Raw genomic sequence first — 17,500 nt, 5'->3', positions numbered from 1 at the left:
TTACCCTAACCATTGCATACTGCATGTTACTGCATCTTGGGAAGTATATATAGTAATGCTTGTAGTTTGGATAGAACTATGGACTATAAGCTCCTATTCCAGTTTAAATCAGTTTACTTTATGATATGGATGAACATTTTATCCGAAATAAAGTTATATAACGACAGAGAATCCATATGCGATCAATAACTTGTGGATACAGTCCCAGTGTCCACAGAGCGAAAAGCAAGTTGCCTCTTTACTCAATATCGATATTTCAAATCTTCGATAACAGAGATAACTCGAATGAGGCTGGACTCAACTAGATAAGATGTGAGAGCAACTCCACAGGATATTTCAAGCAACCGTGTTAACTTTATGATATATCATCTTAAAGGCATCAAATGCAAATTGCTCGTTTCTTCAGTCCCTCAGGTTTTATTTGCTATCGCCGGCTTTGCACAAACTACCGTGCTGAGGAGCTACAAAGAAAAGTATTTTGATGTTGGTATAAGTAAATTTATTTTCGTTTATAGTGGCTGTTGTAACGTGTGTTTGGCTATAAAAGAGTAATTTCCTGTTTAGCCATTATTTACCAGAACTTATAGTTTAATGATTGTTTATACTTGAAAAAGATCATACAAATTTTCTATTTCCAATGACAGAAGCAATAACGCAGTTACAGAAAGAGTGTACCAGTGTGACCTATGAATTTGTTCTGTGACCCAATATTTTCATCACTTTATCATGTGTTCCTTGGAAATTTGTAATGAGATCCGGAAGGGTCACATTTCTCACGTTGATAAACGTTCAACTATCGTGTGTCTCATTACTCAGGCTAGATCCGACAACTCCCAGCCAGCAAGGGTGCCAAAACCTTAGACAAACAGGGATTCAAATGGTGTCTAAAACCAGTTCAACACACGCAACTAACGATTGTAGACAGGTAAGTTAAGTTTATTGAAGCTGGCAGACTACAGGTAGAAATGATGGAGCACAAGAGTTTCCAAAAGTTTTTGCAAAAAGAAACTCATTTATTCATGGGGTCCGACATTAGAATACATATTCGAGGTTCAATTTTGCATGAATTGTTAAGTCAGTGACTCAGATGATGAAAATGCCATATCGTTCAAGTAACGGTGCGGTTGTTCAGAAATATTTCAGAGAAAGAGTGCAGGGCGTTTGAAGCTATTTCAAAATTACGATTCTTTTATGAACAGGTCCGGCGTTTTGACAATTTAAAGGCAGTTACGACAATAAAAGTGGAGTCGAAATATGCAAACGATGTCCTTTTCATTCGTGTACTGAACGAAAGAAAATGTAAATATTCATTCTGCGATCGAATGCAAAGCGTTACCACTGCATTATGGGGTGACACTAAGCGTTCTTATGGTCTCTGGGTTTCGGATGTACATGGCAAATGATCATAAATCTCTTCTGCTATCTTTATTTTTTTCCCAGTACCTGGTCAGCTACACGTGGACTCTGATGATATATGTCAATGGATGACATCAAGTTAGAAGTTTCGTAAGATCAAATCGGTAATGGATGAGACATATTGCAATGGTCTTTAGTGAAAAAAAGCAATGCCACCAAAAGACCTTTCGGTCCACAATGAGGTCGAACAGAGTAAACAAAAGCACAAACACATACACAGGCAAGTGTGTAAATAAACAAAATAACTAATTGGTAGACATTACTGCATATCGCTCTGTTGTCCATCCAAGAGACTATCAAATCATCGAATTGTTTCTCGTTTCTGCCTACACGGTAAGTTTACTCCACTCACTGACTATCTGGCTGGAGAAAATGGTTTTTCTTACTTTTACATCACAGAAGGAAGAATAGCACCTCACATTGGAAGTTTCTTTCGGGAAAAAAGATAGATATAAAAAAGGAGAATGGACTTGTGAGTATAAAGAAGTGCGAGTATGTAGGTAATCCAAAGGATTAGAAAGGGTTACGAAGAAGGAGCATGCCGACAGGAGACCTTTTGGTCCATAACTAGGTCGGATGCGAAAAAATTATAATAATGATAAATAGATAAATAAACAAAAATTATAATAATATAAACAGTAATAAATAATATGAATAATGAATAAACAAATAGGTAAAGTTAGATAATAAACAAACAAGTAAATAGTGAATAATAATAAATTGACAGATAGCTAATAATGATAATCAAGTAAATAATAAACAGACAAATAATAACAAACAAATAATATACAATAAATGGCAGGCATTACAGCATCTTGCTTAGGTGTTTATCTAAACGAATCTTAAAGCTTCAAACTGAACTACATTGCACTGCCTCTGCAGGAAGTTTATTCCATTCATTAACTACACGGTTGGCGAAGTTATTTCTACCCACTTCCAAATTATATCTATTTCCTGACATTTTGAGACCATTATTTCTTGTCGGATTCTCATTCAGTGTGAAGATTTTGTCACTTTTGATGTTGTCAATTCCCTTTAGAATCTTAGATACCTGTACCAAGTCACTTCTGAGTCTACGTTTTTTTTTTAGGGAAAACACTCATATGTTTTAGTAAATTTTCGTTTGGTTTATTTTTAATATTTGGAATCAGTTTTGTGGCTCGCCGTTGTACTTTTTTCCAATCTGTCAATGTCTTTAATGAGATTCGGTGACCATACGGAAATAGCATATTCCAAATGTAGATTTATATAGCTTGTGAGAGATGGACTTTTGAAGTCAAAAGATCGCGCAATCAGTCCTAGAATCTTATTTACATAAGAACATAAGAATGAAGGAGACTGCAAGAGACCATAAGGCCTACACTAGGCAGCTCCATATCCATCACCACCTGTCATCCCCATCCATAAAGTTGTCTAATCGTTTCTTAAAACAACTGATAGTTTCAGCGCTTACTACATGGTTACTAAGTCTATTCCATTCGTCGACCACCCTATTAGTAAACCAATTTTTGCCTATTTCTTTCTTAAATCTAAATTTGTCCAGTTTAAAACCATTACTGCGAGTCCTGTCCTGTTGATTTAATATGACCTTGTTCAAGCCTTTGATCCACTTGAAGACCTCTACTAGATCACCCTGCACTCTGCTTTCTCAGAGCTTGAAATACACTGCTTGGATGATTTGAGATCGTTACTGATAATTACGTCGAGATTCTTTTCACTATCCACTTTTGTTATCGTACTTACTGTTATTTTTACCTTTGTGCATAACGTTGTATTTACTTGTGTTAAATTTCATTAACCACCTTTCAGACCATTGCTGTAGTTTATCTAAATCTTCTTGAATATCCAATTGATTTAAGTGATCATTTGCCATTCCGCACAGTTTCATATCATCAGCAAATTTGGAGACAATAGATTTCAGTCCGTGGTCTATCCTAATAACATCCGCATTGAACAAAATGTACGCTGTCCCTGTATGTGAGGAGCCTACGCCAGAAATCGCGTAGATGTGACCGGAGTCGTCACATTTGCCCTATCCACTTGGACTGTTAAGGAAGGTTATATTTATTGCTGGGAATCGGAGCGGGGTGCGGGATTCGAATCCACAACCAAGCAAATGTGAAACCCCAACGGGCTGGGTTTTTGTCCATTGGGGTTTTGTCCGTTGGGGTTTTGTCCGTACCCCCTTCCGATAACGTCACCAACGCACATGTTGGTCAAAATGAAATCTTCCCCAACATTGAGTTTCAGGAAATTCCTGATATTGATGCTGTCCGATCGGTAAAATTACACTGTGGCCGGGATGTATGCTTTCAATGCTTTCATCCATTATGAAAAGTCATGGGTGGTCAAAGGTTGTATAGAATGGCCCCATCTGATCATTAGCTCATCCACTGTAAAATTAAAGGTAAGGTCATAGTAATTAGATGGGGATGGACATTTTCAGATTGACAAACGATCTATGACTCCATAGCCCCTTTTTGTTTCTTTCATTGGTACTGCTGTCAACCTTTTCCATTCATCCCCATGGTATTCCCTTCACCCTCTAGCAAAAACGGTTATGATGTACGATATGTGCTGTATATCAGATGTCTTGGGCGTGATGTTAAACAACTGTATTTCATTAGCTTCGCTAGCTACGGTATATAATGAGTCATGCATCAAATCGAATTAAAAAATCCATTTCATTATTCAAAATGGATATCACATTACATGTCTAATAAAAAAAAAAGTTGTTCAGGTAGTCAAGGTTGATCTCATATAAACTGAACAGGTCCGAGACCACAACTGGAAATATACATTACGAAAAATTCATATTTAGAACAGTTCAATTTGATATGGGTATTCAGAAAACATGTAGACACATACGTTTCACCTATACCTTAACATATAGCTTGGAAATCGGTTACTCAATCCATTTTCTTACTTGACTCGTCAACAATCACTCTCACGATACGCAGAGGTCAAAGGAGCAGATGACACCGTCCGCAATGACTCGTGGCATATATAAGCACAAGGCGGGTCTGGCTCAACATCACACACGTTCAACACTTCGCCATGTTCACAGCAAGTATCTCTCCTATGTCTCATACTCATATATATATCAAAAGGTCTTTTCTCTCTTAAAAGAGAGATGGCCAAGTAAAAGCATACACCCATCCAAAAACCCATTCATCATTATCTCTGGTCTACCACACTACTTGGGTCAGAGACAGTGCAGCAAGGCACAGCAGGGCCGGACACCCGGGGCTGATTTATCCCCACCGCTTCATTTCATGGCGCCCTGCTCCCCCAACCACTCAAGAGTTGTGCAAACCAGACACGAAATTCCTTAGAACCATGTCATTTCCTCATCCATTTAGAACCACTCCCTACTTACTATCTTCTTGTTCTCTCTCATCTTTTCCTCGACAGACAGTCTCATTGCATCCAAAATCTTCGTCACCCTATCTTTCCACCTCATTCTTGGTTTTCCCCTTAAATTCCCTTCATCAGTTTTTGCTCTTCACTCTTTTTGTTAATCTTTCTTCGTCCATTCTTTACATATACCCAGACTATTTCAGCATACTTCCATCAGCCCTATCTGACAACACCCTGCTCTCCTTCTCATCTTCATATTTATTATCTTACCTATCCTCGCATCCTTCACCATACATCTTAATTTTTCAAACACGTTTAAACTTAGGTACAGATCTTTTGACCAAAGCATTTCCTAATGACAGTTCATTTTTATGTTCAGATCGTGCTCGCCTGCCTGGTAGCCACGGCTTTGGCCGATACCGGCTACTACGTGGCTCCCCCTGCTTCCTCCGGTGGTGGAGGTGGTCGCCGAGTGGTGGATGTGGTGCCCATCATCAGGGACGACCGCGTACACCCGGATGCCGCCGGTATCTACAGCTTCGACGTGGAGACCGGTGACGGCATCAGGCGCAGCGAGCAGGGAGGTCCCGGTGGTTCCCAACAGGGCAAAGTCTCCTTCACCTTCCCCGATGGACAGGTCTTCGATCTCAGCTTCGTTGCTGACGCCAATGGCTATCAGCCACAGTCTCCCTTCCTACCTGTGGCACCCGCCTTCCCCCACCCAATCCCACAGTTCGTTCTCGACCAGATCGAGTTCGCCCGCCAACAGGACGAGGCCAAGGCCCGTGGAGGATCTGTGTCTTCCCCCAGCAGAAGCTACGGGGCTCCCAACTAAACTCATTTATACGCCCTCCTTCACTTCGTCACTCTAGTTCCGTCACGTATTTATGATTGTTGAACATCTTATTTTTTCACAAAATAAATTTAAAAGATATATAAGTCATTTGATTTTCATATTCCTTGCAGTTCATACACATAGACACACGCGAGCGTGGGCGCGTGCGCACAACACACACACACACACACACACACACACACACACACACACACACACACACACACACACACACACACACACACACACACACACACACACACACACACACACACACACACACACACACACACACACACACACACACACACACACACACACACACACACTCTAATTCATAATGGTTTAATGCATCCCACTATTATTCCTTGGTACTATGGTGTAAGTTCAAGTCTTTGTAGACTGACATGGTATGTATGTAAAATTTTAGCTGATATTCTATCTCTGCGTTACCGCTGAGATCCGAAAAGACTAACACTTGTTAATACGCTCACCAGACGAATTGCTGTCCGCGTTAAACTCCAAACGCTAGGTATATCTCGTGATCATTTCACTGATAATGAATGATAATAAGGTCATGGTCAGCTGTTAAATTCGATTGCCTTCGGCTGTACGAGGTCTTATGGACAACCTAAGGTATTTTCGCAATATTCAACCGGTGGCATCGATGGTACTCAAAGGGTATTTATTTATTTTTATTTTATTTTATTTTTTTACGTAAGAATATAAGAATGGAGGATGCTGAAAGAGACTATAAGGCCTAACCTAGGTACTTCCATGTCTTTTATCACCTGCCATCCATAAAGCTATCTAATCATTTCTTAAAACAATTAATTGTTTCAGCGCTCACTACATGGTTACCTAAGCCTATTCCATTCGTTAACCACTCTGTTGGTAAACTAGTTCTTGCCTATTTCCTTCTTAAACCTAGATTTAAGGGAGCACACGTATTCATCTATGTTCATCCACTTCTGATACTGCAAATGAATATCTCTGAACTTCTTTTGAGGCTATCTTTCGTGAAAGCTAATCTGATGATGAGTATAATGTCATGTGGTACCGTTTGCATATATTTAAATGTTATACTGATATTTGAACACATTAACCCTCTGTGAGTACTATAAACATGTAAATAACTCCTGAGAAGAAATTAATGAACGAATATAGAAAGATAAGTGAATAAGAGTGTTGCATATCTTTGTTGCTCTTGGTTACTGAACAGAGGATTTATTTCTTGATCCACGGACGTTCAACGGAGCTTTACTATAGATTTTTAGAGGAGTTCCTACCTCGAACGCGGGAGGTACGACTTCGATCCCTGGGAAGTGCTATTAGGCAATTGTTCAAGTCACTCTTTAACGACTTTCTAACCCTTTTCTCCAACTGTATACAAGTGTTACTTCAGTGCTGGAACGTAATGAGTATGATCGAGGTCTTTACTTTGGTTTCTGACTCCACTCAAACTATTCCAACATACTGCATATGCACATCACGCCCTATATCTAACTTTACCAAACTGGATAAAGTAATTGTGGTAAAGTATAGAAGCTGTATCACTCCTCGGGGATAGGCCGAGGAACCTGCAGTGCACCCTCCCTCAAGGCTCCTTTCATACTATCACTTCAACCCTGGCTCTGACGAACGCCCAGCCAGCAAATAATCTCTTAAACCAGATAGCACACGCAACTAACGATTGTAGACAGGTAAGTTATATGAAGTTGCCGGGCCACAGGGAGAAAAAATGGAAACCAAGGGAGTTTCCATTGTGAAAAAGGAACTCATTTATTCACGAGTGTCCGAAATTAGAATAAATTATTTACTCAAATTTACCTGAATGGCTAGCCAATGAGTCAGATGATGAAAATGTCTCCTTGATCTAACAACAGTGATCCTGGAATTGAAAATGAAAGAATATATGGAGTTTGGGGTTTCTTTCAAAATTACGTTTATGTTATGGAAAAGTGCCAATGTTTTGGCTACAGAAGATGTGCTACGACAGTTCAGTGGAATGTGAGTCTGACGATATTCTTTTCATTCGTTTACTGATCGAAAGCAAATGGAAATACTTATTCCGAGGATTGAGTGTAAAATGCTGCCCATGTATTATGGGATGACAATTCTCATGCCATTTGGGTTTTGTATGTATTTTGTGAATGGCCATAAATCTTTCCAATTGTCGTTATTATTTTTTTCAATACCTGATTTGGTACCCGTTGACTCCGATGATATATGTCGGTGGGTGAAATCGAGTTACAAGTTTAGTATATCACAGGACACAGAAATGTTGTGCCGATATATAATCGATGCGGTATGTCACAATGGTCTGCGGTCCATAACGAGGCCGAATGTATAAATAAGTACAAACACACACACACACACACACACACACACACACACACACACACACACACACACACACACACACACACACACACACACACACACACACACACACACACACACAAAGAAGCAAGTAAATAACTAAACCAGCAAATAGAATACCTAATTAACGAATATTGCAGCACATTGCTGTGTTGTCTATCCAATGGAATTTCAAAGTGTGCACTTTATTGCATTCCGTCACCTTTACGGTTAGTTCACTCCATTCACTGACCACGCGGTTGGCGAAAACATTACACAAAGGAACATACTATCTGACATTGAAAGGCTTGTTCACGGTTACAAATAGAAAGGACTGTGGATTTATGAAAAGAGCACAGTATGAAAATAATCCAAATAATATTTGTGTAGGTCAAGATGAATATGACATAGACAGTACTGTCCAGAAAATTCCTAGGTTCATGCTAACGAATCGGTGATTTTACACTTTTGAAAGAATGTATGAAAAATGGTGAATGGATAGAAAGGACGTTATATGCACATTTCAGTAACAGATAAATGAATGCAGCACACATGCCTGAGAGCGGTCCAAGAATTTTGGTCTCTCGTATACAGTGAATAGGGACATAAAAGTGCATTTAAAAAACACCTAAATAAAGGCCTGTAAGAAATGGTTCCTGTTATTATCATTTATTCATTTATTATTATCATTATCTATCATAGCTTCAGAATCTCGCCCTGTTCATGCAACCCAACTCCTAAAATGCTTCTGGTGTACCGTACCACTGCACTACCGAGGTCTCTAATTCACTTTATTTTTCATCAGGGACATTCCGGGACCTTCAGCAACATGCGCTTGCAACCTTCATTTGGTTCACGACTCCGGGTTTAGGGAATATTTATCTGAGAGATGTTTCAGTGCCCTTCCTGAGGCTCCTTGATATTACTGAAAAACTGGAGCGCGCACGCCTTGACCCGGGAAAGCCCTTTTCTGTTCCATTTACAGAAGCCAGGTGTGGTCTCACTTTCATGCATGATCTGACCCGCTCCCTCACCACGACACCAACTAAGGGGCAGTAAATCAGCGATATTAGAGTTCATAAGTAACATGGCTGGCTACCAAAATGTCTGGAGTCAACCACCAAGTATGACAAACGATGACGTTGTGAATGAAGTATTAGGTATGAAAAATCTCTCAGACTGATAATGACCCTTTATCATCCATCTAGTGATAGGTTCGTAGAACACGTGCCGGTATGTGGAAGACTGGCTAGCATTTGTGATTCCTTTTGTACTGGATGGCACTGTTCCCTTTATTTGTATTGTCGCCAGGCTATTTCATCCATCACCATGGCAACCCTTACCACTCTAGAACAAAGAGGTGCAACGCTGAATAACCGCATGTATGTATGTATGTATGTATGTATGTATGTATGTATGTATGTATGTATGTATGTATGTATGTATGTATGTATGCATGTATGCTGAATAACAGCATTTATGTATGTAGAACATCATATCGAACTGAAAAAATATTTTCAACCGTCAAAATTAATATCCTGATAAGTGCCAAATACACACTAAAACTTAGAAAAAAAAGTTCCAATAAAAAATATGGATATCACAGAAACCAAACGGAACCAGAATTTCAACTGAAAATGTATGTAAAGAAAATTTTGTTTTAGAATTTGACAACATTTCTGAAACCACGCATACTCGTACATAGATACATAGACTAACATTTAATATATTTACAAATGAAGTTCTCTGGAGGAGAAAATTTTATAACTGGGATTAGGGTTCTCATTGAAAGATATTCATTTCCTTACTGGGGTCGTCAACAATCACTCTCACGATTTGACGAGGTCAAAGGAGACGATGACACCGGCCGCAATGACTTGTGGCATATATAAGCACGAGACGGTTCTGACCCATCACACTCACTCAAGACTTCGCCATGTTCACAGCAAGTATCTCTCCTAAATCTCATATTCATAACATTGCATGAAGTCAGATACGGATCCTTTGATGATAATGTATTGTATAATGACAACTCATTTTTATGTACAGATTGTGCTTGCCTGTCTGGTTGCGACGGCTTTGGCCGATACGGGCTACTACGTGGCTCCCCCTGCTTCCTCCGGTGGTGGAGGTGGTCGCCGAGTGGTGGACGTGGTGCCCATCATCAGGGACGACCGCGTCCACCCGGATGCCGCCGGTATTTACAGCTTCGACGTGGAGACCGGTGACGGCATCGTTCGCAGCGAACAGGGAGGACCCGGCGGTTCCCAACAGGGCAAAGTCTCCTTCACCTTCCCCGATGGACAGGTCTTCGATCTCAGCTTTGTTGCCGACGCCAATGGCTATCAGCCACAGTCTCCCTTCCTACCCGTGGCACCCGCCTTCCCCCATCCAATCCCACAGTTCGTTCTCGACCAGATCGAGTTCGCCCGCCAACAGGACGAGGCCAAGGCCCGTGGAGGATCTGTGTCTTCCCCCAGCAGGAGCTATGGTGCTCCCAACTAAACTCCTGCATACACCCTCCTTCACTTCGTCACTCTAGTTCCATCACGTATTTATGGATGTTGAACATCTCATTTTATCATGAATTAAACTCGAGAAGAATTGTAAGTGATTTGGTTTTCATACCCCTTATATTTCGTGCCTAGAAACTTGTTATTTCTTTATTTATACCACTTACTCACACATCACCGACACCCATTGTTGTGTTTCTGTAAATATGAATATTACATCAGTATACGTAAACATTGCCACCTCAATATAAATGGTGTTTATATATGAATAGACCATTGGCTGAAAGCAATGACTAAGAATAGGTAGATATGTAAATAAGAGTGTGGAATGTAGAATTCTTCTCGGTTACTTGCCGAACCTTCAATTCATGATGGACAGCCGTGCATTTAGAATGTTCAAGTGATGCTACATAGCTCCTCTTGTTCAAAAATTCAGGAACATTCTCCCATGAGAAATGACAATGACAGAAGAAACCTACATATCTCCCTCTCACAGTTAAATTTTTTCAGAAGTATACCTTTGTGCTCAACCCTTTCCTAATTTTGAAGAAACTGAACTCCATTAAATCACAAATAACATGGTCATCATAAACCTGTGGGACAAGGAACTAGTGAGCTTGAAGGTAAGCTTCATCGTTCCAAAATTTTTAGTTTTGAGTATAACTGGACAGCATGTAATTAAAACACTGGTTCCAGACAACTCCCAGCCCACGGGAGAGTAAAATGATTGGATCGAAGGTACATGAATGATTAATTTGAGGTTCCATGAAACACAGGTACTAGAAAGGTCCTGTCCTGTGACGATGATCATGCATTTATCCCACTGCTCTCTAGGCAAGAAAAGGTCGCTTCGCTTTTTCTTATCGCGTTATCTGAAAGGGATAATGCCCGTGGTCTTATCAAAGATTCCTTCCGTAGGGAAGCATTCGAGCGAATAGCATCAGAAGACATATTGCTAAACTTGAAAAACACAATTTTTCTGAAAAAAGAATATTCAACTACCAGAAACATGTCATTTGCAGCAAATGAATTCGGCATCATGCATATATTGCTAAACTTGGAAAACACAATTTTTCTGAAAAAAAAAATATTCAAACTACCAGAAACTTGTCATTTGCAGCAAATGAATTCGGCATTATGCAGACAGAAAAAGGAGATTCACAAGTAACGTTCCTAATGCTTAAAAAGGCCTATATCAAATCATGGATCTCCGTAATTAGAATTAAGTGTTCGTTCACAATTTCGCCTGAATTGCTAAGTCACTGACTCAAATGACGCAAATGTTCAATCGATCTCACAATAGTGAAAATGCTCAGGAAGGGTCAGAAAGGAGTGCAAGGTATTTCAGGCGTGTTACACAACAGCGAGTCTGTTAAGGACATGTGGCAGAGTTTTGATTACATAAGCTGTATTGCAACAACAACACTAATAACAACAACAATAACAATAACAGAAGAATAGAGATTTGCAAACTATATCTTTTTCATTCGAATATCAAACGAAAACATACACAAGAATTCATTCTGTAACTGAGTGTAAAGCCACTGAATTACTGAATGGCTTTGAGCGTTGTCCTCATGGCATATTTGTTTCGGGTATACATTGTAAATGATAATGATTTTCTTCAACTGACTTTATTTGTTCCAGGACTTGGTCAGACACTCGTAGACGCCGTTGATATACTGTGTGTCAGAGGATGAATTCGAGTTCTCTCAGGTTCAGGACACAGAAATGACACACCGGTAATGGATATGATATACTGCAGTTATTTGTATTGGCAAAAAATGCTGGCAAATCTGTCGGGTCCATATTGAGATCGGGTATAGAACAAGTAAACAGATAAGCAAGAAACAGTTAAGTGAACAAGTAAACAAAATAACCAACTCATAGATATTATAGTCCCGTGGATACCGTGTTGAACTCATGAGCAGGTGGTCGTGAGTTCGAGTACCGAGACCAGACAGCCCTGGACAGGCGAGGAGGTGACCCTCCCCCCCCCCCCCCCCAAAAAAAAAGCGGCTTACCGCAACTAACAGGGCGGTGCCTTACCAGAGGTGCCTCACTTCCCATTGCGTTGGAGTGGTATGGTGAGTTTTTTCTATTTTTATTGTTGTTTTTTCTATCAATGCTTATATGTCTATTCATCTTAATCTTAAAGTATGAAAGTCTTCTAAAATTTGTTGTCTTCACGGTAAGATTATTCCAATTATTGATACGATTCATGAAATTGCTTTTACCTTCATCTAAACTAGATTAAAAGTATATAATAACACATTGAAATTTATTTCACGACTAGAAAAGGAATGAAAAGTGAACCTATGAAGAAGGAGGAGTGTGAAGATAATCCACATAATATCCCCGCTAAACGAGACTCGCATTAAACTTCTGTTAGCTTCTGGAAATTCCCGGGATCATGCTGTCCGACCCGAGGATTTACACTACTGCAGTATTATGAGATTAATTCAACATGAAAAGTAATGGACATTTAAAGGGTTGCCTTTCCTAATTTTATGATTATAGACTCGGGTCACTTAGGACTGGTTACGGACCATTGGTCTCTGGTATACAGTCCCCTGGGACGTGATAGTGAACCTAAAAGAGGCTTGAAATAAAGATTCTAAGTCAATGATTCACATTTTTTTTTTCGATCACGAACCAAGTGAGTATCTCGTTCTGACCATGCGACCTGATCCCTGAAATGCTTCCGGTGTCTCTAAATCATCTATATTCTTTTATCAGGTCACTCCTTGACCTTCAGAAACACATTTGTGACCTTCACTTGGTTCGTGACCCCGGCTTTGGGAGATACTACTCCGAGGGAGGTTTCAGAAGTCTTCTTGGGACTCCACTGAAAAGCTGGAGCGCGCACGCCTTGACCTGAAAGAGCCCTTTCCTGTCCCCTTTACGAGATCAAGTGTGGACTAACTTTCATGGTTGATTTGACACGCCTTCTCACCGCGACTTTAACTCGGAGGCAATAAATCAGCAACGAAACTCTAGACTTTACGAGTAATATTTGTGGTTAACAACGTATGTGAGGACAAACACGCACACTGGCAGATGATGACACCGTGAATGAAGTATTTGAACCGATCTATGACATCTTGCCATCCATCTCGTAACAGGTTCGACGAAAACGTACCGGTAGGTGGACGACTGGTTAACATTTTTAACCACTTTTGCATCAGGTGTCTCTGTTCCTTTTACTGATGTTGCTCCAAGTTTTTTTTCTTATGTATCTCCGTGGTAATCTCCAACATTCTCTGTAGTGTTTATATGTTATGCACTGTATAATGGCTGTCTCGGCGTAGTGTTCAATAACAGTATCTCATTAAGCACATTAAATTCGATTAAAAGTGCCTAATACATAATTTGGAGATAAAAAAGACAGTTCCAATACTCAACACGGATATCAGTATAAGTTTCTAATACTTCAGCTAATACCAAAAACAAACTACTCTAATATTCATGATGAATATCATATAAATTTGCACCCGAAAATCTACTTTCAGAAAGAAATCACATGAAAAACAATTCTACTTGCTGCAGGTATACTAACTGTTATTTGGGGGTCGATGATTTTTCAGAAACGTAGACGTGTGTTTCCATATACATTAAATATGAACCTTGATGAAGATATTCTCTGATGAAGAAAACTTTAGACTTAGGAATCAGCTTCGCAATGGAATGTATGTATTTCCTGACTGGGGTCGTCAACAATCACTCTCGCGATTTGACGAGGTCAAAGGAGACGATAACACCTGGCGCAGTGACTTGTGGCATATATAAGCACGAGGCCGGTCTGACCCATCATCACACTCACTCAAGACTTCACCATGTTCACAGCAAGTATCTCTCCTAAATCTCATATTAATAACATTGGTTGAAGTCAGATACGGATCCTTTGATGATAATGTATTGTATAATGACAACTCATTTTTATGTACAGATTGTGCTTGCCTGTCTGGTTGCGACGGCTTTGGCCGATACGGGCTACTACGTGGCTCCCCCTGCCTCCTCCGGTGGTGGAGGTGGTCGCCGAGTGGTGGACGTGGTGCCCATCATCAGGGACGACCGCGTACACCCGGATGCCACCGGTGTCTACAGCTTCGACGTGGAGACCGGTGACGGCATCGTTCGCAGCGAACAGGGAGGACCCGGCGGTTCCCAACAGGGCAAAGTCTCCTTCACCTTCCCCGACGGACAGGTCTTCGATCTCAGCTTCGTTGCCGACGCCAATGGATATCAGCCACAGTCTCCCTTCCTGCCCGTGGCACCCGCCTTCCCCCACCCAATCCCACAGTTCGTTCTCGACCAGATCGAGTTCGCCCGCCAACAGGACGAGGCCAAGGCCCGTGGAGGATCTGTGTCTTCCCCCAGCAGGAGCTACGGTGCTCCCAACTAAACTCGTGCATACACCCTCTTTCACTTCGTCACTCTAGTTCCATCACGTATTTATGGATGTTGAACATCCCATTTTTTCATGAATTAAACTCGAGAAGAATTGTAAGTGATTTGGTTTTCATGTCCCTTGTATTTCGTGCCTAGAAGTTTGTTTTTTCTTTATTTATACCACTTACTCACACATCACCGACACCCATTGTTGTGTTTCTGTAATTATGAATATTACATCAGTATACGTAAACATTGCCACCCCAATATGAATGGTGTTTATATGAATAGACCATTGGCTGAAAGCAATGACGAAGAATAAGTAGTTATGTAAATCAGAATGTGGCATGTAGTTATTCCTCTTGGTGACTTATCAAAAACCTTCAGTTCGTGACGAACAGCCGTGCATTTAGAATGTTCAAGTGATGCTACATAGCTACTGTTGCTCAAAGGTTCAGGAACATTCTCCATTGAGAGACGACAATGCCAGTAGAAACGACATACTCGTAGTTGAGAAATTCCAGTAGTTCTTCATGCTCAACCCTTTCCAAATTTTGAAGAAACTGAACCCTTTTCATCACAAATGACAGGGTTCTTATTAATTTGAGAGACAGAAAACTAGTATGATTGAAGTTATGCTTTATCATTTCATCAAATCCAGGTCTGAGTATAACTGGCCACTACATGATTAAACTATGGTCTAGCCCACGGAAGTGTAAAAATACCAAATCATAGTCATACGAACGGTTACTCTGATGTTCCATAAAATACAGGCAACTAAACATCCTATAAAGATGAATATATTGATTGACTTTGACAGTTTCCCGTCCCTGGACATCAATTCCTTTTTAACAAGTCCGGAAAAGGCCCTGCTATACTTGTATCTAGATATATGGCATTGTTATTGGCAAATGTTTTTATTCTATGGGAGTGATCCTACAATTATGTTCGTAACTCATGACGATTATTACGTGTTAATCCTACGGCTCTTTAGACTGGATAATGTCATTTCGCTTTCGCTGCCGGGTCTTCTTTGGATGTGCTGTGTCTTGTTGCATTCCTTCTGACCCAGCCAATGGGCGGGGAATAGGGAAGGACCTTCATCCACAAGAAGCTAAACTAAAAGAGAAACAAATGGACGATGGATGGGTGTAGGTGGATAGTGGGAGGATGCATGCCTTGGCTGGCTACCTTCCTTATAAGGGCGAAAAAGCTTTATGGTATATATAGGTAGATAAATGGATAATTAGGTTTCTCTCACAGTGTCACCTGGAAGTGATAATGGCCGTGAGATGCTCTCACGGGATTAATGTCAAAAGATATGTCGCTACACTTGGAAAACACAAGTTTACTGAAGAATGGATCAACTGGACTTGTAATTTCCAGTGAAGGAATTCGGCCTCATACAGGCAGAAAAGGTGAAGCATAAGGGATTTTCCGAACGATTAGAAATAATACCTTTATCAATTCGTTGATCTCCGTAATAGAATAAGGAATCAATATACAATCTTGACTGAATTGCTAAGCCACTGACTTAAATGATGAAAATGTTCAATCAATCTATCAATAGTGAAAATGCTCTGGAATGGTCAGAGGAGTACAAGATATTTCGGGCACATTACAAAATTACCAGTCTGTTAAGGACAGATAGCAGCGTTTTGGATACATAGGATCTATTGCAACAATTATAGTGTAATAGAAATCTGCAAAGTATATGTTTTTCATTCTTATATCAAATGAAAGCAGGCACAAAAGTTCATTCTGTAGCTAAGTGTAAAACCACTGCATTATTAGATGACACAGCGTTGTTCTCATGACGTCTGGGTTTCGGGTGTACATCGTACATGGCAATTCAAGTTCAGTAAATCTCAGAGCGGACCGGAAATGAAAATGGCATACTGCACTGATATTGGCAAAACATGCCGGCAAATTTTTCGGTGCACAGTGAGATCAGATATAGAACAAGTAAAGAAAATAAGCAACAACTTTTAAGTGAACAAGCAAACAAGGTAACCAACTGACAGATATAGAAAATAAGCCCTAAGATGAGTATTAAGATTCAAAGTTTTATACAATTCGCTGATTCCGCGGTAAGATCATTCCAGTTATTGACTACGCGATTAAGGAAGTTGTTTTTACTTTCACCTAGGTTCAATTATGAGCATGAAGTTACGCATTAAAATTTCTTTCACAAATTAAAAAGGAATGAGAAGTGGATCTATAAAGATGGAGGAGTATGAAGATAACCCAGATAACATTCTCACTAAAGAAGACGCGCATTAAAATTCTGTTATCTCTTAGAAATTTACGGGATCATGCTGTCCGATCCCAGGTTTAACATTGTTGCAGGATTATGGACTTAACCCATTATGAAAAGTTGTGGACATTTAAAGGATTGCCTTCCCTGGTTATATGATTACAGATTCAGGTCACTTAGGACTGGTTGCGCAACATTGGTTTCTGGTATACAGTCACCAGGGACGTGAGAGTGAACTTAAAAGACACATGAAATAAAAACGTCTGAGTCATTGTTTCCCAAACTTTTTATTTTTATTTTTCTATTTATCTATTTATTCTTTTTTTTTATCATGATCCAAGTGAAAATCTCGTCCTGACTATGTAA

The 17,500-nt window shown here is 40.0% G+C and overlaps 4 protein-coding genes across 4 annotated transcripts in view; all 4 read left to right on the top strand.

The window, feature by feature from the left end:
- Positions 1-5,611, top strand: part of LOC143021588 (cuticle protein AM/CP1114-like) — a 6,239-nt gene extending 628 nt beyond the window's left edge. Inside the window, exon 2 of the mRNA XM_076179191.1 lies at positions 5,156-5,611. Coding sequence (XP_076035306.1) covers positions 5,156-5,611 — 456 coding nt within the window. The remainder of the gene's footprint in view (positions 1-5,155) is intronic.
- Positions 5,612-9,075: 3,464 nt separating this feature from the next.
- LOC143021587 (cuticle protein AM/CP1114-like) lies at positions 9,076-10,545 on the top strand. The gene is made up of 2 exons (XM_076179190.1): positions 9,076-9,096; positions 10,022-10,545. The coding sequence occupies exons 1-2, from the start codon at positions 9,076-9,078 to the stop codon at positions 10,475-10,477; spliced, it is 477 nt and encodes a 158-aa protein (XP_076035305.1). The 3' UTR covers positions 10,478-10,545.
- Positions 10,546-11,063: 518 nt separating this feature from the next.
- On the top strand, positions 11,064-14,975 carry LOC143021586 (cuticle protein AMP5-like). Its single transcript, XM_076179189.1, has 3 exons — positions 11,064-11,108; positions 12,251-12,316; positions 14,435-14,975. Exons 1-3 carry the CDS (start codon positions 11,064-11,066, stop codon positions 14,888-14,890), a joined length of 567 nt encoding a protein of 188 aa, XP_076035304.1. The 3' UTR covers positions 14,891-14,975.
- Positions 14,976-16,796: 1,821 nt separating this feature from the next.
- The window catches only part of LOC143021585 (cuticle protein AM1239-like), a 2,691-nt gene continuing 1,987 nt past the window's right edge, over positions 16,797-17,500 (top strand). Inside the window, exon 1 of the mRNA XM_076179188.1 lies at positions 16,797-16,886. Within this exon, the coding sequence (XP_076035303.1) occupies positions 16,797-16,886 (90 nt within the window). The remainder of the gene's footprint in view (positions 16,887-17,500) is intronic.

The sequence above is a fragment of the Oratosquilla oratoria genome, chromosome 42, assembly GCF_046742065.1.
Source record: "Oratosquilla oratoria isolate Oo_2021 chromosome 42, ASM4674206v1, whole genome shotgun sequence".
NCBI classification, from domain to species: domain Eukaryota; kingdom Metazoa; phylum Arthropoda; class Malacostraca; order Stomatopoda; family Squillidae; genus Oratosquilla; species Oratosquilla oratoria.
Note: the sequence above shows the minus strand (reverse complement) of the source record. Positions and strands in the feature narration are given on the sequence as shown.